The following is a 24,466-nucleotide window of genomic DNA, read 5'->3' as shown; positions in this document are numbered from 1 at the left end:
GGCAAGAGCATGCATAACTTACTGCAGGGGCGTAGCCAGACATCCAATTTTGGGTGAGCCTGAACAAAGGTGGGTGGGCAGAAGAACCCTGCCCCATCCCACAAGTGATTTTGTCTCTCCTTCTCTCATCTGCATGCCTTATGGTCTTTCAAACATCCCCCCTCTCAACCATACCTTTTAAATAGTAGTTTTCATCGGCAACGAGCAGCAACTAATACACACTGCTCACTTTTGCCCCACAGCCTTCCTGTTTTTCGCATAGGTGGGAATACGTCAGAGCGAAGGCTGTGGGGCCGGTGCAAGTAGTACTTATCAGTCAGTGCTTGCTGCAGGTGAAGATCTGCAATTTACAAGGTATTCAGGAGGGACAGATGGGAGTTTTCAGCTGGTGGGGCTTGGGAATCCCTGCCAGCCACATCATAGGTGTGCTGCTACTGGGAGGGAGTAAGCCCAAAGTGGGTGGGCCTGGGCTCACCCAGGCCCACCCTTGGCTACACCACTGGCTTACTGTATTCTATAAGCTGTACATAGAATTTTTTTTATTTGTACCCCGCGCTTTCCCACTCATGGCAGGCTCAATGCGGCTTACATGGGGCAATGGAGGGTTAAGTGACTTGTCCAGAGTCACAAGGAGCTGCCTGTGCCTGAAGTGGGAATTGAACCCAGTTCCCCAGGACCAAAGTCCACCACTCTAACCACTAGGCCACTCCTCCACTGGCTGCACCACCCAGCCCTTTCCATTTATGTGCAATGTTTGTTTACTTATTATTTTATTTATTTTCTACATTTATATCCTGCTTTAAACCAAAGCAGGCTACAATCAAATGTACATAAAATCAATAAAAACAATACATTATAACAGCCACCCCAATAAAATCTTTAACAGACAATTTCCAACTTTTAGAGAAACTTGTTCTAAAAAAAAATCCAAGGCTAACCCTCCGAAAAATTTTGATATACAGCTAGGCTGAAGATAATCTAGGCAGTTTACAAAACATAATACTTAAATGTCACTGTAAGAACTCCATAAAAATACTACTGGTACTTACATATGCCCTCACAGAAAAGTGCTCAATTTGCTGCTACTTACAAATGAAAGTGCTGGTTTTCTGTACGTTTACGCATGTAATGTGCCCTGTTATAAAATTGCTTTTAATGTGTGCCTGCTCCTTAGAGCTTCTGGTCAAAGGGGGGAGGGGGTACCTGAGGAAATGGGAGTGTCATTGGCAGGAGTGAGATTTGAACACTGGCTTTCCTGCCTGTCACAATTAAGCCACTTATCTCCAGTAGTCCTTGTCCTAGCAAATGGGTCATCTTTGATTTTCTGATGAGATATCAAAATGAACTTTGGACAGCAGTGAATCTGTCTTTCACACCTTTCTTTTTTTCAGGGGTAAATGGAGAGCTCATAGATGCAAAATTCTTTGACATGTGGGCAGGAGGTAAGTTGGATAGTCTTCATAAAAGCAGATAATGTGGATTGGCCTGGTGATGCAGCAGCGCAGTGCTCTGCTCTAGACTTATCATTTGCTGCCAGAGCTGGCTAGGGAAGAGGAGAATCCCAGCCATTGGTCAGTAGTGACACCTACTGGTTGGAACTAGGTTCAATGTGTACTGGCTTTCAGATGGAGCTGCAGTCTGGCTTTTGCCTAAGAACCAGTATAAAAGGGGTAGTGGCATTCGTTTACTCTTACCAATCTCTCTCTATTCACCTCGGCACCCTCACTGCTGCCATTCATCGGGTTGCATTCATTCTCGGTGCAAGGACCAGTGTCTCTGTTGTACTGGTCTACCTGCAGCTAATGTTGTCATGTCCCAGTGGCACTGGCCTTCCAACACCAGGTCTCTCACTTGATGCTATAGTACTGTGCCTGCTGCTGTGGTTTAGGGAAGTTTTTCATTTTTGTTTGGCTCCAGTAAGGTCCCAGCACCACTTTCCATTCTGTGCCAGTTGGAAAGTGTCTCTCTCACAGTTATACTTTTGCACTTATCTTGATCTAAATCTAAACCACCCTCAAAGCACAAAAGTATGTGCCTGTGGGACAGTGGTGTTCTTGAATGCTGCATTCAGCATTGCTGTGGTCTGGATGGGGATATTAGGTCACAGAAGGATATGATGTGCACATGAGGTTCTCTATCACCTTATAGATGAATTCCTAAAAATAGGAGAAATACCTGAGCTGTTCTGAATTAACACTTTTGATGCCATTGCCCAAGCCCAAAAGAGGCTGGTTCTTATTGACAAGGAAGACCAAAGATTTAAAAAGAAAAAAAAAAAGCCAGGCCAAAAATCCAATTAAAAAAAAAAAAAAAGCAAAGTGGAGAGTGGGTAGGTCGAAAAGAGAACTATGCACTTATGCATGTATATGTCTAACTTTGGAGGTATATTGTTCTACAAGGAATGTAACGTGTGTTCAGTATTTTGAGGTGTTATGCTTGTTAAGCTCTCAATAAAAACTTTAAAGTAAAAAAAAAAAAAAAGTAAAGTATGCAGCAAAAGGTGTGACCATAAGATTCAACCATTCTCTTCTTATACCACAGGGACCTTGCTTCATCTCTGACTTTCCCTTACTGGTAAACATTTACAGTGCTTGTTTCAGGCTCTCTTGAATTCAGTCACGTTTTTTGTCTCTGCAGTTTCCCCTGGGAAGACCTTTCCATGCATTTAGTACCTTTTCCAGGAAGAAATATTTTCTGTTACCCCTAAGTTTAAGTCCTTGGTGTCTCTCTTGTGCTAGAGCAGCAGGATGGTACAGCAGTACATGCAGGCTTTTCCAGTACCTTATTTGGGCAGGCAGAAATAAAAGTAAAGGCATCCTGTGCCTGCAGTCCTGCCCCAGACTTCCTGTGTCAGAGGAAGTAGGACCAGCAGATACTGCGAGTATGCACAGACTTGAGGTCCTGCACCACCCTAAGCATCTTCTGGTCCCACTCCCACCGACAAGGGGCTTATGCATTGTGGGTGGTGTGAGCATGCGCTGCAAGACCACACGCTGCCTTTATTTTCACATTGGTGGCTGTGAAGGTAAAGAAAAGGTGAGGGCACTTCTGGTCTGAGGGGCAAGGGAACGGAGGGAGAAATGATGATGGGTAGGGGATTGAGGAAAAGAAGATGCACAGGAAGGAGAGGGGAAGGGAGATTCTGGACAAGAAGTAGGAAAGAGGGGATAGATACTGACTAGGGTGCAGAGAATGGGAGAGAGGAGGAGATGGGTGATATGGGTGTTAGATAACTTTGTTCCTTATAAAAATGAAGTAGTAGTTTAAAAACTGTGTTATGTGTTTGAACAAAATGTAATAATAGACAAGGGAACCTGAGTAAAGATAATAAACCATTTAGTATGGTATATATGCAATAATAGGGGAAATCAGGAGGAGGGGAAATTTTTCATGCTGTTTGAATCCTAGGATTAGTGCTACAGTTCTATGGTATTGTTTGCTACATGCATGCTGAGGGGGGATTTTTTTTTCCTTTCACAGTGTGCCTGGTAGTGGAGAGACATTTATTATTCAGATCACATGAGAATCTATATAGATATTTTTTGTATGATGTCTTCCATGGAGAAAATGTGCAAGTTCTGATCTGCACCAGTTATTGGGGATGCAGAGCATGTTTACATTTAATTCCTAAGTGCTGCCATACTAATTATATGCAGTGTCACGTATGCGAGCATCATCTGGTGTGTCCCAACTAAAAAAAACAAGGTTGAGAACTACTGCCCTAGAGCTTCCTCTCCCCTGGGAAAAATTTATGTATTAAAAAACATCTTGTGTTCTGCCATTCTGTGTTTTAAAGCTCATCACCTCCTTTAAAGGTGGAGTAGCCTAGTGGTTAGTGCAGCGGACTCTGATCCTGGGGAACTCGATTCCCACTGCAGCTCCTTGTGACTCTGGGCAAGTCCCTTAACTCTCCATTGTCCCAGGTACAAATAAGTACCTGTATATAATATGTAAACCGCTTTGAATGTAGTTGGAAAAACCACAGAAAGGCGGTATATAAGTCCCGCTATCCATCTCCGTAGTCTGGCACAGCTTTCCTGCAAAATAGCGAAAAGGGTGGGAATGCTGCAATGTGTTTCTCTCACAGGGAGACAAAGAATCACTGAACGTTGAATGCTGCTTCTTGGCATATGACATCAGCTTCCCCACCCCTGAACCTCCACCTTTGCCCAACTGGTCCCTCAAATTAATTTCTGCATCTTTTCTTATCTGCAGATGTGAATGAACTGCTGAAGTTTGTGCGTGCTGTTTATGAAGGAACAGTGGTGTTTGTGGCATCTTATGATGATCCAGCTACCAAGTGAGTTCCGACTGGAGGAAGGGTATCCAGCTGTGCTGTAAGGTGCACATGGGAGTTGGTTGTTGATGTGTTAGAATAGTGCTAAGTGTAATTTGAAGATATAGTAGAATTGGATATAGTAGAATTGGAAAAGGTACAGCGAAGGGCGACGAAAATGATAGTGGGGATGGGACGACTTTCCTATGAAGAGAGGCTGAGAAGGCTAGGGCTTTTCAGCTTGGAGAAGAGACGGCTGAGGGGAGATATGATAGAAGTGTATAAAATAATGAGTGGAATGGATCGGGTGGATGTGAAGCGACTGTTCACGCTATCCAAAAATACTAGGACTAGAGGGCATGAGTTGAAGCTACAGTGTGGTAAATTTAAAACGAATCGGAGAAAATTTTTCTTCACCCAACGTGTAATTAGACTCTGGAATTCGTTGCCGGAGAACGTGGTACGGGCGGTTAGCTTGACGGAGTTTAAAAAGGGGTTAGATAGATTCCTAAAGGACAAGTCCATAGACCGCTATTAAATGGACTTGGAAAAATTCCGCATTTTTAGGTATAACTTGTCTGGAATGTTTTTACGTTTGGGGAGCGTGCCAGGTGCCCTTGACCTGGATTGGCCACTGTCGGTGACAGGATGCTGGGCTAGATGGACCTTTGGTCTTTCCCAGTATGGCACTACTTATGTACTTATGTAACCTGTCCCTTGCTCCCTATCCTCTTCTGCAGGATGAATGATGAGGCCCGAAAGATTTTCAGTGACTTTGGCAGCTCAGCTATCAAGGACATTGGCTTCAGAGACAGCTGGGTATTTGTGGGTGCCAAAGGTGTGCAGGACAAAAGCCCTTTTGAACAGGTGAGACCACCTCATGCCATGGAGTGTGTCTACCTGAGACACACGTCCCTCTTCTTCATTCTGGATTCAACTTGTGTTACCTAAAGTCAGGGTCTTGCAACTGAATTTCATGCCAAAAACCCAGAATCTGAGGGGTATTGAGTAGTGAGGAACACCTGACCAGGGTCTTGGGAGGTTTTTTTTCCCCCCTTTAACCTTTTCCTTTCACCACGTCCAGCTTTGACCTGCTTCCTTACCAAATATCAGATCCAGGTGAATGTGGGGGCTCACTACCAACATGGGCTGTAGCTGTGGCAACACAAGCCCATGTTCACTATCTCTGTGGTGTATCCATGCTTAGTGGATCTCAACAGACTGAGCTCAAATCTGTGCACTCTGGTCTCTAAAGGGTATTGTAAACAGCTGGCTATGCTCTTGGGGGTAAGTGCCCTGGATTTTATTTATTTATTTATTGCACTTGTATCCCACATTTCCCCACCTATTTGCAGGCTCAGTGTGGCTTACAAAGACCTGTTATGGCATCGCCATACCAGGGTACAAAATAAAATTGATGTTATACAGAGTCAAGGAAAACAAGAGGATCTGGTCAAGCAGTTATAGATAGATAAGTTCTGAATAAAGGTAGTTAGGAGTTGTGTCATGGTTAGTTATGGGATCCCCTGGTAAGCCTTGTTAAAGAGGTGAGTTTTCAGAGATTTGCGGAAGCTACTTAATTCGTTGATCGATTTCAAGTGAGTTGGGAGTGCATTCCACGCCTGCGTGCCTATGTAGGAAAAGCTGGTCACGTGTGTTCGTTTGTATTTTACTCCTTTACAGCTGGGGAAGTGTAGGTTAAGAAATGTTCGGGCAGATCTTTTAGCATTTCTGGGTGGCAGGTCAACGAGGTACATCATGTAAGATGGGGCATCTCCGTATATGATTTTATGAACAATCGTGCAGGTCTTGAATGCGGTACGTTCTTTAAGTGGAAGCCAGTGTAGTTTTTTTCTTAGAGGTTTTGCGCTTTCATATTTTGTTTTTCCAAAAATGAGCCTAGCTGCGGTATTCTAGGCTGTTTGTAATTTCTTGATGGTCTGTTCTTTACAGCCGGTGTAAAGTGCATTGCAATAGTCCAGGTGGCTTAGTACCATTGATTGTACTAGTTGGCGAAAAATGGCCCTTGGGAAGAAAGGTTTAACTCTTTTTAGTTTCCACATGGAATGGAACATCTTCTTAGTTGTATTTTTCACATGGTTTTCGAGTGTGAGATTTCGATCAATGGTGACTCCAAGAATTTTCAGAGTTTTTGAAACGGGGAGGGGAAAGTTTGGTGTAGTGATGGTAGTGAATTCACTTGTGTTATGTTGGGAGGTGAGTATAAGGCATTGTGTTTTTTCTGCGTTAAGTTTTAGCTGAAATGTGTCCGCCCAGGAGTGCATAATTTGAAAGCTTTGGTTGATCTTTTTGGTGATTTCCTTTAGATCATTCTTGAACGGGATGTAGATCGTGACATCGTCTGCATATTTGTATGGATTGAGGTTTTGGTTGGCTAGTAACTTGGCGAGGAGTATCATCATTAGGTTGAAGAGGGTCGGCGAGAGGGGGGATCCTTGGGGAACTCCACATTCAGGTGTCCATGGGGCTGAGATAGTCGCATTAGCAGTTACTTGGTATGATCTCGTGGTCAGGAATCCTTTGAACCAATTAAGAACATTACTTCCTACTCCAAAGTATTCTAGGATATGTAAAATTATTTCGTGGTTGACCATGTCAAAGGCGCTGGGCATGTCAAATTGTAAGAGAAGTGTATTATTGCCGGTTACGATTGTTTGAATTTATTCATTAGAGTCACTAATACTGTTTCAGTACTATGATCCGCTCGAAATCCTGATTGAGAATCGTGAAGAATTGAGTGTTTATTTAGGTAGTTAGTGAGCTATTTCATCACTACGCCTTCCATGAGTTTAGTTATCAGTGGGATGGATGCCACTGGACGGTAATTGGTTAAATCACTAGTACTCTTCTTTATGTCTTTAGGTATAGGGGTGAGTAGAATGTTTCCTTTATCCTTTGGGAAGAGACCATTTTGTAACATGTGGTTCAGATGGTTCATGAGATCTATTTTGAGTTGTTGTGGGGTGAATCTTATGAGATTGTTAGGGCAGATGTCTAGTTTGCATTGTGACTTGGCATATCTTCCAAGTGACTGGGAGACATCGATCGAGAGCATATCAAATTTGGTCCATAATCGGTCTGCTGGATGTTCTCCGGGTAGTGGGTCTAGGCATACAAGAATGTTTTGGTAGTCGGTTATGTTGCTAGGTAGCAAGAGGCGTAATTTTATAATTTTCTCTTTGAAGTAGTTCGCAAGATCGTTTGCTGATGGGGTATCTGCATTGTTAGAAGGTGTGGTGTTTAGTAGTTTGTTAACGAGTTGGTAGAGTTTGTGTGTGTCCTTGTAGTCTGGTCCAATTTCTGTTTTATAATATGTTCTTTTAGTTTGTCTGATTCTGTATTTGTTTTTTCTTTGAAGTTGCTTCCAGTTATTAAGTGTGGAGTCGTCTTTTTTTCTTATTCCATGCTCGTTCTAATCTTCTGACTTGAGTCTTTAATTTTTTCAATTCTTCGTTAAACCATGGTATTGTGTTTTTTCTGTGTGAGGTTCTAGTTTGAAGGGGTGCTATATTGTCTAAAGTGATTCTGCATCTGTTGTCCCATTCATGAAGAAATTGTGGTGAGTCTGTTGGTGTTGACCATTCGTTGCTATAGAATTGTTGCCAGAATGTTGGAGGATCAATTTTGCCTCTTGTGGTATAGGTTATTTGTTTCTGTTGTGAATCTTTTGTTCGCCATTGAATGGTGAGGTTTGCTTTGTAGTGGTTGGACCATGGTATAATTGACTGTTTAGTGTCTGTTAGTGTTAGGGGGTCCTTTGGCTTAAAGGGGTAGTTGACAGCCATGTCCATTCACTCTTTCCAGCATATGAAGAACAATAAAAATTCCAACAAGTATGAGGGCTGGCCTGAGGCACTGGAGATGGAGGGCTGCATCCCTCAAAGGACAGCCGAGACAGTGTGAGGCATTATTGTACAGTAAGTGATCGCATCTTCCTGGCTCATCACATCACACCCCACCCGAGTTCTCTCTCTCAGACCTAGGATCCTATCTCCTCTTTTCTAGGATTTCACTGCATGACTTCTGCTTGCCTAAAATTCCTTTGCTGTTCTTGGACAAGCTCTGCCTCTCTCCCTGGGGGTGCTGTGGGGAATGACTTTCTTTCTTTCTTTGCATGTGCTGAAGGTAATTTTCTTTAGCATTGCCCATTTTTGCTGCTACCCATTAATTCTTCCCATAGGCGGAGGGAGAACTGCACTACTTTCCTAAGGACAGGATACAGATAATCTAAGCATGGATATTTAGCCTTGCATACTGCTAGCATGCTTTCTTTCCTTTTTGTTTTACTGCAGGGGTTTCTGTCGTGTTTTCCCTCTGGAAGCTGAGCATTATCCAACCTCCTCTTCTCGTATGACAACACTATTGACGATGAATTTCCAGAGCAAGTGAGAGACCTGATTCTTTCTTTGGCATGAAGAATCTGTCTCGCTGCTCCAGTTACTGTGTATCCTCCAGCAACAGGCTGCTATGGTCTGGGGTAAGCAATAGCAGCAGTGTACCAGGGAGCTTGGACCAGTGGTTTCTGCCTTTCAATATGTTAAGAAGAACAGCTAATAGAGACAGATTCAGGACACTAAACACAGAAATGGATTTTGCAGGCTGTATTTTAAATTAAAAAAAAATGTTTTCTGTGACTGTTCATGATAAAATCTGGATGCTTTCCAGAGCTCTCTCAGTAAAAAAGGTTCTGTTAAACCTAAGAAGTCCTCTGAATGAGCTGGAGCAAAATAGGAGGTTAAACTTATCAAAAGGCTTTGGTAATGGAAGATCTGTTACCAACCCCATTACAGGTGGGGAGGCCACAGCAGCCAGGAGTGGAGGTCCTATGAGCTACTATCTCTATAATATACAATTTGCTAATATTATCAATGTCAACTGATACCTCTCATTCTTGTCATGCTGACTTCAAATTTTTTTTTTAATTAACAAAATAAAGACCCATTTTCAAATGTCAATTTAGTTTCATTTGATTTACTTTATATACCTCTTTATCTACATAAATTAATAAATACAAGGTTTTAAAGTGGTTTACTAGCCAATGATTATTTCCTCTTCTTTGTACATTATCTCTTCTTTTTATACAGTTAAATAAGTGGAATGGACTCTCTCCCCAATCATCATGTGACTAAAATGTTATTTAGTCCCACTTTCCATGCATCCCAGCTTACTGTAACAGAAAATAAAATTTTGAGGATGAGTTTATATTAGCAAATAATAGTGTTACTGGCATTGTAGATGTAGCCCTGGATCTGTCCTGGGAGAGGCAGTCTCTGTTACCTATGCAGGATAGAGTGATGCATCATATGGCAAGAAGCCTCTACACGAGCTGGAGCCACAGTAACACCTCTTCCTTTGTTCATGCCCTCCCTCTGCATTTTCTGAGTCTTTTCCAGCTGTGGATGGATTATGAAAGACTCCAGAGTAATCATAACTTAGCTCCTCACCTGCTGCCACATCCCGTGCTGTATACAGTGCTAGTCTGGGCACCATTGAGTGGATTCGGACAGGCACCATGAAGAGATTGGGCTCACAGGAATGGTTAAGGAACCTGCCAATATTCCCAACATGCATAGGGTCCACAAAGGTTTCTAGCAGTTGCCCACCATGAAAATGCTCCCTCAGGGCAATGATGTAATTGGAATCACAGGGCTTCTGTAACTGTATCCTCCTGCAGGCCTCACGGAAACCTAGAATTTCCCCAGCATATTCACACACAAATTGTCCCTTACAAATGCACTCCAGTGTGCGTAGGCCCCAGCCTTTTTGACCTGTCTGAAAGACCTGCAGCTGGAGCTGCAGACCCTGCTGTACTACACGATTGGGACAGGTATCTCCACACTTGCACATGATGTTGCACTCAAAGATGGGCCTGGCATATCTCATCTCACTTTTCTCATTGATTAGCCGAAGTTCGTTGTAATTAGTACCATGAGGCAGACAAGTGCAGCTGTCGGGGAGGCAGACTGTAGCTCGACAGTCACATCCTGGGAAGCTGATCTCCATAGGGTCCAAATCTGCCCCTACACCAGCCACATTTTCTGGAGTATACTGAAACAATGGTGGCTGTTTACCGAGCACAGGAACAGGCTGGGCTTCCAGCCCTTGACACAGGTCACTAGCACCCGTTAGGTGTTCATTGCAATGGTATGCTCCATCCATAGCAGTTATTGTTGTGCAGCGCACCTAATTTCACAGTATGAAGCCACTATACTTGCACATCAATCCAGCTCATCAACAGTCAAATGTGGATCCTGAGGAAAGTAGTACAGTTTTGGAGCAGCGAACTCTAGTGAGTCTTCTTCCTGAAAACAAAGAGAAATATCAAACCTAACACACTAAAAATATTAAAATTACACAGAATGTACAGCATCTTGTGAAGTCTTCACACCTTTGTATATTTTTTTAACATTGTTTAAAAAAATACAATTCAAAATGCATTGAAGTAGGACTTTGTTAATCTACGCAATATACATTCCACTTTCAACATGAAAGAACTCTAGAAATAAAACTGTATAAAACCCCACACCCTTTCTTACACCATAGCAAACCCACATTAGCTCCATTTTCAAAAACTGCCTTAACAAGGCCTATAATAAGCTAAATAGACCCTACCTCTGTCTAATCAAAGTAGTTGAGCTGCTTTGAATACACCAGGGATGAAGCATCAAGCTCTACATAAAGTGAATGTGAAGCAAGTGTCTAAACGTGGCAAAAACTCCTGGAAAAAAAGTTATTTAAATTTGGAAATAGGGGGAAGACTATAAACAAGTGTCAATATGTTTGAATATCCCTTATGATACTGGGGCATCATCTGACTCCTTCAGTTGGGCAGTTCCTCCACAGCCAATAGCTGTGTGTTAAGAAAACACAAACAGAAACACAGAACATGATGGCAGATAAGGTCCATATGGCAATGATGTTTATTTCCAGTTTGAGGACCACAAACAGATTAGGTTTTCATGATATCTCTAAGCCTATCCCTTTCACCTTTGACTTATGCCTCCTCATTCCTGAGCTTCCTTTAAATTGAAAGGCCTGCTTGGTACAGTGCAGAATTCATGGTTCCTTTGATTATGGCATAGCATTGCCTGTGTAGTTATGCCACGGAGCTATTTAAATGTCTATCATAATCTCCCTTCTCCCACTTTTCTTACAAAATATACATGTTGAGATTTTTAAGTCTCTCCCCATACACTTTCCCCCAAATTCTATATAGCTCGCCTTAATTTCCAAGTGGAAATTGAAGTGTATTCAATAACAAAGCGTGTAACTTAATTGGTTAACTAGCTAATCAGCACTCAACTGGATGTTAAGCAATTATCTACTAATTGGCATTAATTACAATTTATGTGCACAACTCGCTAAGTGTATTCTGTAACGTGGTGCGCATAAATTCCAAGTTGCATAGTTGAAAAGGGGCTTGGATATAGGTGTTTCTAAAATCTATGCGCATTATTATAGACTACACCCACTCTGCACCTAATATAGGCGTTGAGATTTATGCCAAGTAAAACATGGCCTAAATGGACATGACCAAATTTGGTTGCATTGGCAGGCACTCATTGTATTCTATATACCGCGCAGAAATTTAAGCCTATTCTATAAAATTTAGATGTGCTTTACAGAATACATCTACAAATATTTTTGTACTGAATGGATCATTCAAGTGCCATATTTGCTGGCTGTTGCTCTACTTTCAGCCCGGGATAAGAGAGAGAGAAAGCTCTTTCCTAAAGCCCTGTAAAAAAAACTGTTATATTTGATAACTAGCAAGCAGCTATATGTCCTGATCTCCCCAGGGACATTTTAGAAAGTAAACAAATGTTTAGTGTTATAATTGAGCCATATTTCAGTTACTTGTTATTGTTTGCTGATTGCACATTTTCTGTCCACTGTTCCAAGTTCTGAGAATAAACACATTTGTTTGTTCGCCATGCCTGTCTGGACTGATAAAGAATCCTGGCGGTTTGTGTGTTGGGTCTGTTAGTGCTTTCTGGGAACTTTGAAACCACTGGGAGTGTGACTCCAATAACCTAGAAATCACTGGGGATAATTTGAGAGTAGGAGACTTGCCCAGAGGCGGTTGTGACCCAGTCGGTGGGGGAAGGGTGCTAGTGTAGACCACAAGCGGCAGATGCAGGCTGATCTGAGCTAGAGATAGTGGCCGTGGGGTAACCCCAGGCAGGTGGCTAGGCGTTTCGTGACAATGCTTATTAGGTGTATCATTAGTAGTATATCTCTGGTATTTGAATTTCATTGCTGTTAAATGTGTATATTTTGGATACTGTTTCACGGTAGTTCTATTAAAGTTTCAATTTGCTGTTTTCAAGTTTATCTCATTTATTGGTATTTGATTATGCTGTTAACAAAATTGTAAGTTTTTATGTTAAACTGTACCTATTGTACAACGCCTTGGGTGAATCTCTTCATAAAGGTAGTTTTTTTTTTTTGTTACATTTGTACCCCGTGCTTTCCTACTCATGGCAGGCTCAATGCGGCAGGCAATGGAGGGTTAAGTGACTTGCCCAGAGTCACAAGGAGCTGCCTGTGCCGGGAATCGAACTCACTTCCTCAGTTCCCCAGGACCAAAGTCCACCACCCTAACCACTAGACCACTCCTCCACTTAATAAAGCACAAATCAATAAAATATATAGAATATAGTCCTTTATGATGAAAACCACTAACCAATTTAGTAACCGCCTCATGGACAGACTCTATCCTGTTTCACATTCTTCTATTTCTTTGAACACTCTTTATTACAAAAAAAGACAAAGCAAAAGAACATTTATAAACAATAATACAGTTTACAGTATCATATCCTCAACCTCACCCCATCTCCATGACTATCCTGTTTATATCTTTTTGAAGATGCAGTCTCTAGAATTGTATACAGTACTCTAAATGAGCTCTCACCAGAGACTTATACAGAGAATCACCTCCTTTTTTTCCTGCTGGCCATTCCTCTCTCTTTGCGCAGGCGGGTGGCTAGGTGTTTTGTGACATAATACTAAACTTGCAGTTGCTCAATTGTATGCTGAGGCATTAAAGAAACACGCAATGAAAGTGGAAGCTGTGCTGCCTCTAATTGAATCCAATGGTAACACTGTTAAAGGCCCAAGAGAGGATTTTGAAGATTTAGGGCCTCCTTTGTCAAGCCGGGCTAGTGGTCCCTGGTGTGGCAATGCTGGCAAACCCCATTTACTTTGAATGGGCTTTGTTGGCATTGCCGTGCAGAAACAGCTGCTAGATGTAATCTACTTGGGATTTCAGCAAAGCCTTTGATACTGTCCCTCACAGAAGACTCATGAATAAGCTGAAAGGGCTGAACTTAGGACCAAAAGTGGTGACCTGGACAGGAACTGGTTGACCGACAGGCAACAGAGGGTGGTGGTAAATGGAATCTGCTCAGAGGAAAGGAAGGTGAGTAGTGGAGTGCCTCAAGGGTCAGTGCTAGGACCCATTCTGTTTTATATATTTGTGAGAGATATTGCTGAAGGGTTAGAATGAAAGGTTTGCCTTTTTGCAGATGGCACGAAGATAGCCAATAGAGTGGATACCCTGAAAGGAGTAGAAGCCATGAGAAGGGATCTCCACGTGTTAGAAGAATGGTCAATGGTCTGGCAGTTAAAATTTAATATATATAAAAAAAAAAAAAACGTACTCCTTGTTTAAATAACAATTCTAATTTATTGGTACCACTCTATGTTTCATACAACCTCTTAGATAATTGTCTAACTGACATCTAAGGAACTCACTCATTCAACCTTTTACTCCACCATTCTGTCACAGCTCTATGTATATCCTCAATTTTACATAAATAATTAAATCATCCAGCACTCTGCATGAAAGACACTTAATAAGTCCATATAGTATCATGTTGCAAACCCCGATACTGATCTTCACACAGTATAGAATATCCTGTGCGGTCAATTCACTTGGATCGTTAATATGCAATGGCAAAACCAATGCTGCTTGTGCTGGAGAAAGAGTTCTTAAAGAATCAATATGTCCATAGGCTCTTTCAGGTAGCAAAGCGAGGCTTGAAGAGGGCTTCCATCCGGCTCCAGGAAATGTCAAAACAGTTGATCACACTTGAGCTCCTCGTGTTCCTCCTCCTTGAGTTCCTTAGATGCCAGTTAGATAATTATCTAAGAGGTTGTACTAAATACAGAGTGGTATCAATAAATTAGAATTTTTATTTAAACAAGGAGTACGGTTTTTTGATATAGTATTCTAAGCGAGTACTCCAGGTTAAACAATTTTTCCCCAGTTTGTGATAGAGTTAAAATTTAATGTCAAGAAGTGCTTAGTGATGCACTTGGGGTGCAGAAACCCAAGGGAGATATATGGGATAAGAAGCAAGAAATTGGTAAGCTGAACTCAGGAGACGGACCTTGGGATGATCGTGGAGACAAAAATGGTAACAGGAATCCTGTTTAGAAGGAATGGATCCACAGAAGCTTAGTGGAGATTGAGAAGCAAAGTCAGTGCTGGGCAGACTTCTATGGTATGTGCCCTGAAAATGGCAAGGACAAATCAAGTACTAATTATATAAAGTACTCCTTACACCTTAAATATCTTAAACTTATTTCTTTATTGTATTACACATGCTTAATACCTCTACCCTCGAAACTCACATTCTCATGTTGCATTCACACATAGCTCACAGTACCTTTGTATATTGCCTTGTCAATTAATCAACCGTTTTACTTCTACGTTCACTTCCTAATACAATGCACTAGCTATACAATTGTTTCACTACCTTATTTCAAAACAATGCCTCCAGATCTACATCGGGCATCCTTCTTAAGCACCGGTTAAAGTGCCTACTAATGTTTATGCTGATTTTATCAGTTCAGTTCCTTAGGTTCAAAGTCCAAACATCTTTGTACTCCCAAATAGCTGTGCTGGAAAGCAATTAAAACTGTGTTCCATGCAGAACCCCGCCTGAGAAAGGCTAGGGAGGGACACAAGTCACCAACATTCACTCCTCATTGAAAAGACCTTTTTAAAGCCTTGTAAAGCCAGCTGTTATTCTCCTCTTCTCCAGTTTCTCTCTATGCGAGACCACATTTCTGAAGTGTCCAGCAGGAGGAACTAGCACCCGATATCTGTGTGATGTATATAAAAAAAACATACCACTATAGGCACAAGTAATGTAACTTCAATCCTACTCTTATTCATAAATTATTCAGTGTAAAACTAAGCTGCTTACCATCGGGATTTCAATCCAAATCAGGGTTTGTCTCCCTGCACCAGGAAATGCTGTATACAGGAGCTCAACGAGCCGGAAGTTTATAACTCACTTAGCTCCTCCCTCCTAGCAAGCCATGCTACCTCAAGATTGAGGCCATTAGGGGTCACTGTGTCCCACTCAGATATAACGCTGTTCAATATTATGGAGCTGGGCACTTATATCTCCCCCACGAACAGACCCTGTTAGCTGTGTCAACACTACACATTTTAAATCTTCAATCTTGTGCTTTTGTTCTATCCAGTGATTAACCAGTGGAGCTTCTGCCTTTTGGATTCTGATATTACTGACATGTTCAGCCAGGCGAGTTTTAAACTTCCTCTTCGTATGCCCTATATAATGCAGCATGCAAGGGCATATAATGCAGTAAATGACCCTTTCACTTTCACAAGTAGTATGGGTAGATAAATAAAACCGTCTATTAGACCCAGGGATATTGATCCAACTGGTGTTGATCACATGTTTACAGTAGACACATCTACTGCAGGGCCCATGTGTGCCCTCTTTTTTTATACCTACCCGGCTTTTTTAATAACTCTCCCACATTAGATTTACGCCGATACACTATTTTGGGGCACTCGTTGAACTCTGAATGCACTGATAAAACGTGCCAATATTTATGGACTAACTGTCCAACCTTAGATGCTCCGTGGGAAAATGGAATAACACATGCTATAGATCTGACCGTAGATTTCTGCCTGGGAACAAACAACCATGGTCTATGCGCATACTGCACTCTCTTATATGCCTTTTTTAAAAAGCTCATGGGATACCCTCGTTGGCGAAACCTATACATCATATCCTCAGCTTGAGACTTAAAGTCCTCAAGTGACGAACATAATCTTCTCAACCTCAAAAACTGACAGACAGGAACCCATCTCTTTAATCCTATATGGTGGTAACTATTGTAATGTAGGAGGGTATTCCTGTCGGTCGGCTTTCGATATATAGAAGTAGAAAACCCTCCATCCTCCCTGCTGAAAATTCTTATGTCTAAAAATTCTATATCTGATTTTGAGATTCGGTGAGTAAATTTGATGCACGGGTCCGCCGTATTGAGGAAATCAATGAACGTATGTAAATCTTGTTCAGATCCCTGCCAAAACATTACTACATCATCTATATACCTCTTCCAAAGTACTACTTTACTGTACATGGAAGAGGTATAAAGATGATCAATTTCAAACATTGTCATATACAGACATGCAAGCGATGGGGCGACCGTCGCCCCCATCGCTACACCCTGTTTCTGCACATAAAATTTATTCTGAAATTCGAAGTAGTTATCACAGATAACCCAAGTTAACAATTGTCTCAAAACTGGTATTTCAGACTTCGGTATAGATGACTTATCAAAGTACGTGCAAGCAACGTCAATGACTTTTTCTTGGGGCAAAGTAGTATATAGGGATACTACGTCTAAACCTACCAAGTAAAAATTACCATCCTCCTTTGTATGTTCCCCTCTATCCATATTGTCTAACACAGTAATGAAGTCTGAGGAATCTCGAATGTACGAACGTGCCTGACTTACAAATGGTTTGAGTATATAATCAATCATCTGAGACAGGGGTTCCAATATGGAATCCCTTGTGGACACAATAGGGTGACCAGGAGGGTCCACAGTGGACTTATGGATCTTTGGAACAAAATTAATGTAAGGGGTCCTCGGATTTAAAGAACACAACCATTTTGTTCTTTTTTTGAAAGTATGCCCTCCATTACCACTCTATCTACATATTGGGTAATTAATTCCTTTAACCGTTGGGTAAGGATCCTGATCAATTTGCTTATACTGAGTAGTATTATTAAGTTGTCTAAGGCCCTCCCCTACATATTTGTCCGTGTCCCATCACCACTGTGGACCCCCCCCCCCCCCTTGTCTGCTCTCATAATGGTAATCTCTGTATTGTTTGCTAAACTCTGGAGGCTACGACGTTGGCAAAAGGAAAGATTCTGGAAATGGTCAGCACTGTCTCGATGTTCTATTTCAGCCAACTCGGCTAAAATAAGCTTTTGAAAAGCCATGATAGAGGGATCTGGTGGCCCAGGGGGGACCCATTTGGATTTCCCCTTTGGGCCATAAAATTGCCCTTCTTCTTGATCACCTCTAGAAGTGCCAAAAAATAATCGCAGTCGAAGATCTCTAAAAAACCTAAATAAGCCCTGTCTAGTAGCAAACGCATCATAATGTGTGTAGGGCACGAATGAAAGCCCTTTATTCAAAACTTCCTGCTGACCTTGAGTAAGGGTAATAGATGATATATTTATCACGCTGTTACTTTCTTGGGTTTCTTCCCCTTGGTTGTTGTTTTGCTCGTATCCACTTTGGCTTCTACTAGATTCTCCGATGCCTGATCTGGTAAGCGTAAAAAAGAATCTGATAACACCTTATCTGCCTCACTGTGTGTGCGGATACCCGTGAGCATATTTTTTTTGTCTATTAACCCCTATATAATTATCCTCATCTCCCGACGAGTCGCTAGATTACATTTTAAACGCGACTCGTCTACCCCCCCCCCCTCTACTTTTCCTTCCTCTACTCCTTTTGTCCATCCAACTATACACAAAGCCCTTAGTATAGTCATCTCGCTTATATTTAGATATCTTTAATTCCCGTTGTTGACCTCAATATGCCTCTATTTTAGCATGGTGTTCATCTAAACTTTTTTCAAAAATTGTTTTTTCTTGGGACTGTTTGATACTTTCAGTTTTACCCCTAATTTCCTCTTGTTGTTTGATTTCTTCCTGCAGTACATCTATGGTCAATAGCATGAGGTCTAAGGAACACTGTGTTATAACTGCATTCCACTTATCCACATATTGGGAATTACCCAAAAATCTGGGTTCCTTATTTATTCTCAAGCCCCAAGGGACTCTCTGCACATGGCAGTACTCTATTAAGGCTGCCGAATGTAATTCTGTTCTTACCAATGCCTTATGAACTCTGTAAATATCTTCCCACCCACGTGTCTGTTGTTGAAATGAATCAGAGAACAGACGAGCGCCCCCCAATAGTTCAGTAATGCGCTCATCAGACAAACCTGACTTGGATTCCCAATTGGCAGCAGCCATTACCTCATTAGTTTGAATAAAATTCTTTTCTACCTGAGGTTTCCAGTTTATTACCAGAGTACACGCTCTAGAACTAATTAAGGACAAATCAAGGACAGTTACACATATAAAGTATCACATACAATGAGTTTATCTTGTTGGGCAGACTGGATGGACTGTACAGGTCTTTATCTGCCATCATCTACTATGTTATTATGTTACCCTTCTGGCTTTTGCCATTGCCTTCTCTACCTGTTTAGCCGCCTTAAGATCATCAAATATGATCACCTCCAGGTCCCGCTCTTCTTCTTTGCACGGCAGAACTTGACCCCACATATTTATATTTTCTAGAATTAAATCATAGCTACCAAATTCTAGAACATTCAAGTTTCACTAGATCCCTTTTTACGTTATCCACACCATCAGGGGTATCTACCTTATCGCAGATTTTGGGTATCATTCGCAAAGTGGAAAACCTTTCCTGACAGTCCTCCTGCAATATCACTTGTTTGTTGATTGGGATATTTGCTGTACTACTTTACACAGGTAGCAGTGAACCTGGGGAACCAAGTTTGATTCCCACTGCAGCTCCTTGTGCCTCTGGGTAAGTCACTTAACCCTCCACTCCCTCAGGTACAAAGCTTATATTGTGAGCCCACTAAGGACAGAGAAAACCTGCATATAAAAAATGTAAACTGCTTTTGACTGTACCACAGGAATGGCGGTATGTGAAATCCCATTACCTCTACCCTAGTATCAGAGAAGTTGCCATACAATAAAACTCTAGCTAGAAAATAACTCCATATAAAGAACAATGTTACTACCTAACCAAGGGTTAAATTAATCTCTCATTTAGTCAATTGTTGCTCAGCATCAAATTACATATGACCTTTTCAAATTCACATACCTTTTATACATATAGTTCACTCTTCATAACTCAATATATTAAACTTCATTTATTCCTGCTTTGAAAACATGAACAGATTAAATCTTGCAAACAATTCAACCAGTCTTAGTCAAAACAAGTCTTCTCAACTGAAAGTTGAGCAAAATCACTCAATATTTAAATGTTTATTCAGATAATTAGCAAATCCGCTTACTGACAACTGATGCAAAAATCTTCTTCGCTGTTAACTCTCCAAGCGATACACTAATTCTTCTACCACATCCGTGGTTAACTGTCAGTAAACTCAATTGTCCAAATATTGGTGAAAACAAATCAGATTTCATTCATATGTGGTCGAAAGATCCAATTATTCAACTGCAAGTATCCAACTGCAAGCGTCTGTATCATGTCCCAATCTTTCCAACCAAATTCATGGATCCCAACACAGGCCGTGTTTCATATATTTACTTCTTCAGGAGATCCTTTGTGAAAATGTATATAATACACATCAATAAATCAACATATTGTACATACAGTTCTTAAATATAAATGGATTGTGAAAACACCTACCAGCCACAATCAAGCGCTGAGCACACCATGGGGAATCTCAGCAAAGAACGTGACTGACGTCACAACAGATTTGAATGATCTAGCTTTATTCCAGGTAGACGCAGAAATGATAAAAGAAATCAGAGACGCAAATAAAATGGGCAATGTGATAATAATGGGTGACTTCAATTATCCAAATATAGACTGGGTAAATGTAACATCGGGATAGGCTAGAGAGGTACAATTCCTTGATGAAATCAAGGACAGCTTTATGGAGCAGCTGGTGCAGGAGTCGACGAGAGAAGGAAAAATTCTAGACTTGGTCCTTAGTGGAGCGCATGATCTGGTGAGAGACGTTATGGTACTGGGGCCGCTTGATAACAGTGATCATAATATGATCAGTTTTGATATCAACCTTGAAGTAACTATACACAGGAAGTCAAATATGTTAGCGTTTAACTTTAAAAAAGGAGACTGATAAAATGAGAAGAGCGGTTAAAAAAAAAAAACTTAGGGGGGCAACTGAGAGGGTAAAAACTGTACAACAGGCATGGATGCTGTTCAAAAATACCATCCTAGAGGCCCAGGCCAAACATATTCCACGAATTTGAAAAGAAAGACGAAGTCGAAAAGACAGCCGGCATGGTTGAAAAGTGAGGTGAAGGAAGCTATTAGGGCTAAAAGAAACACCTTCAGAAAATGGAAGAAGGAACCGTCTGAAAATAAGAAGCAGCATAAGGAGTGTCAAAGCAAATGCAAGGCACAGATAAAGAAGGCCAAGAGAAATTACGAAAAAAAAGACAGCATTAGAGCCAACAAAACATAGCAAAAAATTTTTTCAGTATATTAAAAGCAGGAAGCCGGCAAAAGAATCGGGCCGCTGGATGACCAAGGGGTAAAAGGGGCGATCAAGGAAGACGTAGCGGAGAGATTGAATGAATTCTTTGCTTCGGTCTTCACCGAGGGTGATTTGGGTGGGATACCGGTGTCGGAAATGGTATTTCAAGCGGACGAGTCAGAGAAACTGACTTCACTGTAAACCTGGAGGACGTAATGGGGCAGTTCAGCAAACTGAAGAGTAGGAAATCTCCTGGACCAGATGGTATTCATCCTACTGATAGAACTGAAAAATGAGCTTGCGGAGCTACTGTTAGTGATATGTAATTTGTCCTTAAAATCGAGCGTGGTACCGGAAGATTGGAGGGTGGCCAATGAAACGCCGATTTTTAAAAAAGGTTCCAGGGGCGATCCTGGAAATTATAGACCGGAGAGTCTGACGTCGGTGCCGGGGAAAATGGTAGAGACCATTATCAAAAACAAAATTACAGAGCACATCCAAGGCCAAGGATTACTGAGACCGAGTCAGCACGGCTTTTGTGTGGGGAAATTTTGCCTGACCAATTTACTTCAATTCTTTGAAGGAGTAAACAAACATGTGGACAAAGGGGAGCCGGTTGATATTGTGTATCTGAATTTTCAAAAGGCGTTTGACAAGGTACCTCATGAAAGGCTACAGAGGAAATTGGAGGATCATGGGATAGGAGGAAATGTCCTATTGTGGATTAAAAACTGGTTGAAGGATAGGAAACAGAGAGTGGGGTTAAATGGGCAGTATTCACAATGGAGAAGGGTAGTTAGTGGGGTCCCTCAGGGGGCTGTGCTAGGACCGCTGCTTTTTAATATATTTTTAAATGATTTACAGATGGCGTAACTAGCGAGGTAATTAAATTTGCTGATGACACAAAGTTATTCAAAGTTGTTAACTCGCGACAGGATTGTGAAAAATTACAGAAGGACCTTACGAGCCTGGGAGGCTGGGTGGCTAAATGGCAGATGATGTTTAATGTGAGCAAGTGCAAGGTGATGCATGTGGGAAAAAAGAACCCGAATTATAGCTACGTCATGCAAGGTTCCACGCTAGGAGTTACGGACCAAGAAAGGGATCTGGGTGTCGTCGATAATACACTGAAACCTTCTGCTCAGTGTGCTGCTGCGTCTCGGAAAGCGAATAGAATGTTGGGTATTATTAGGAAAGGTATGGAAAACAGGTGTGAGGATGTTATAATGCCGTTGTATTGCTCCATGGTGTGACCGCACCTTGAGTATTGTGTTCAATTCTGGTCGCCGCATCTCAAGAAAGATATAGTAGAATTGGAAGAGGTGCAGCGAAGGGCGACTAAAATGATAGCGGGGATGGGACGACTTCCCTATGAAGAAAGACTAAGGAGGCTAGGGCTTTTCAGCTTGGAGAAGAGACGGCTGAGGGGAGACATGATAGAGATATATAAAATAATGAGTGGAGTGGAACAGGTGGATGTGAAGCATCTGTTCACACTTTCCAAAAATACTAGGACTAGGGGGCATGCGATGAAACTACAGTGTAGTAAATTTAAAACAAATCAGAGAAAATCTTTCTTCACCCAACGCATAATTAAACTCTGGAATTCGTTACCGGAGAACGTGAAGGCGGTTAGCTTGGCAGAGTTTAAAAAGGGGTTAGACAGTTTCCTAAAGGCCAAGTTCATAAACCACTACTAAATGGACTTGGAAAAAATCCACAATTCCAGGAATAACGTATAGAATGTTTGTACATTTGGGAAGCTTGCCAGGTGCCCTTGGCCTGGCTTGGCCGCTGTCATGGACAGGATGCTGGGCTTGATGGACCCTTGGTCTTTTCCCAGTGTGGCATTACTTAAGTCGTACAGTTTAATGCACGCTAATGCTAGTGCACCTTGGTAAAATACCCCCTTACGGCCTTCTTATGGCACTATGTTACATGTTTTTTTTATTGAAAATTTAATAAAGGATATATAAAATATAACAAAAACAATGATTTGAACTTTAAAAAAATGAACTTAAAGCATTGGGGGGGGGGGGGGGGGGGGGAACAAGGTCCAAAAGACATACGGAAGCCTTTAGAGCACTATTTGTATAAATATTCTTGTCATTGAGCTTTCATTATTTTCTTTTTTTCTAATACAATTAACCAATTGGCATGTTTGTGTTTATTCTATCCTGGATGGTAATTTACTATTATTTGCCTGTATTGTCTGTTTTAGCCCTTGTTATTCAATCAAAATTATTTGAACTAAAAAAAAAAAAAGAAAAACGTATGCGATATTCAAAACCCTATCGAAAAGGGTTAACGATGAAAACCAAACCTGGCCAAGGTTTTGTCAGTGCTCCTTTCACCTTTGGGGGTAGCATGCTTATAATATAAACTGACTCAAAAGAGTAGCATACCACCAGAATTCCTGTCTCCTTGTCTTGCTGCGGCCCAGTGTCGTCTTTTTACTGCTTAAAGGTGGCCGTGGATGCCTTCTGCAGGTTCTCTCTCTGTCCCGCGAGTCGAGAGAGTGTCCCAACAGGAAGTAACGTCGAGGGGCGGGACACGGGAAAGAGAAAGCCTGGGCTGGGGGCAGCCTGTCTGAAAGGAAGTGGGGTGCCGGTTGTTTAGTAGCTCCCTCTGCCACTTTGCCTCTCAGATTGAGAAACAGGAGACGGCATGAGCCAATCCAAGGAGGTGATTAAACAGGAGACGAAGTGAGCTTATCTAGTCCATTAAGTGGGCGGAGCTTGCCGCGGTTTTAGTACACCAAAAACAATAGCAAAAGATTAAAATCTCTGCACGAATATAACACGTGCTAGGATGTCCCTATAACTAGCCCTTACTGCACAAGCCGTTTGAAAATATGAGATAAACTACAAATGCTCCCAACTAAAGAAAGACAATGTGGATGCAGAAGCTCATAAGGTTTGTTTGCTTTATTTTGAGAGAATGGCGATGACGGGTGCCCGAGGAAGGGGAAACTGAGATTGACCTACTTGGGTTAAACGGCTTGAGTGGACCAATGTGGCGGCAAGCTCCACCTAGTGGCTTTAGCCCACATAATGCAAAGGAAGTTGTAGAAAACAGGAGACAGGATGACGGCAAAACGTTGAAACCAATTAGGTCTGTTTTTATCTAACCTTCAACCTATCAGACCCATTATGTCGAGGAGCTTGAAGAAGTCCATGATATGGGCTGAAACCAGTAGGCAGAACTTGCTGCCGCTTTAGTACACCCAAAACAATGGCAAAAGATTATTAATGTGGTCCATCTGTAAAAAGTCTAAAGCTATTCCAGTTAGATAAGCAGTGCCTTAAAAAGGTGGAGGACAAAAGATTTTGTTTTTTTTACTTATTTGACAGCTTTTTAATTTATTTGAAAGCTTCCCATATCTAGATATAAATATAATAAAATAAAAATCACTAAAACAGCTTAAACATTATTATAGTTGATAGAAACTGCAGTTATCATCTCTGTATTTTATGCTCATTTTTCTATACTGTTATATACAATACAGATGGTGAGATTTCAGTGAGGATATCCTGTTTCCTGATGTGTTTATCTTAACTGTTGTTGCAATCTGCCTTGGGAAGCCT

General features: G+C 41.5%; 2 protein-coding genes across 5 annotated transcripts in view; one reads left to right on the top strand and one right to left on the bottom strand.

Moving 5' to 3' along the window:
- FAM3A (family with sequence similarity 3 member A) overlaps nucleotides 1-9,252 on the top strand; it is a 54,935-nt gene extending 45,683 nt beyond the window's left edge. For all 3 annotated transcript variants that reach the window (XM_030194242.1, XM_030194244.1, XM_030194243.1), the window contains exons 7-11: nucleotides 1,392-1,442; nucleotides 4,216-4,300; nucleotides 5,017-5,143; nucleotides 8,102-8,214; nucleotides 8,590-9,252. In XM_030194242.1, coding sequence (XP_030050102.1) covers nucleotides 1,392-1,442; nucleotides 4,216-4,300; nucleotides 5,017-5,143; nucleotides 8,102-8,200 — 362 coding nt within the window. In that variant the 3' untranslated portion in view covers nucleotides 8,201-8,214; nucleotides 8,590-9,252. The remainder of the gene's footprint in view (nucleotides 1-1,391; nucleotides 1,443-4,215; nucleotides 4,301-5,016; nucleotides 5,144-8,101; nucleotides 8,215-8,589) is intronic.
- LOC115463585 (histone-lysine N-methyltransferase SETMAR) lies at nucleotides 9,249-23,370 on the bottom strand. 2 transcript variants are annotated; one of them, XM_030194240.1, is made up of 2 exons: nucleotides 23,285-23,370; nucleotides 9,249-10,599 (listed from the first exon to the last, which is right to left on the bottom strand). In XM_030194240.1, exon 2 carries the CDS (start codon nucleotides 10,454-10,456, stop codon nucleotides 9,575-9,577), a length of 882 nt encoding a protein of 293 aa, XP_030050100.1. In that variant the 5' UTR covers nucleotides 10,457-10,599; nucleotides 23,285-23,370; the 3' UTR covers nucleotides 9,249-9,574. The 2 variants fall into 2 exon arrangements, with proteins under 2 accessions (XP_030050100.1, XP_030050101.1); XM_030194241.1 differs by having other exon boundaries at nucleotides 23,288-23,370.
- Nucleotides 23,371-24,466: the final 1,096 nt, after the last annotated feature.

Source organism: Microcaecilia unicolor, chromosome 2 (assembly GCF_901765095.1).
Source record: "Microcaecilia unicolor chromosome 2, aMicUni1.1, whole genome shotgun sequence".
In the NCBI taxonomy this organism is placed as follows: domain Eukaryota; kingdom Metazoa; phylum Chordata; class Amphibia; order Gymnophiona; family Siphonopidae; genus Microcaecilia; species Microcaecilia unicolor.
This window is presented reverse-complemented; position numbering and strand designations above follow the sequence as displayed.

Excerpts from the sequence above, each read along its gene's own strand:
- LOC115463585 (XM_030194240.1), bottom strand. The coding sequence starts at position 10,456 with ATGGATGGAGCATACCATTGCAATGAACACCTAACGGGTGCTAGTGAC.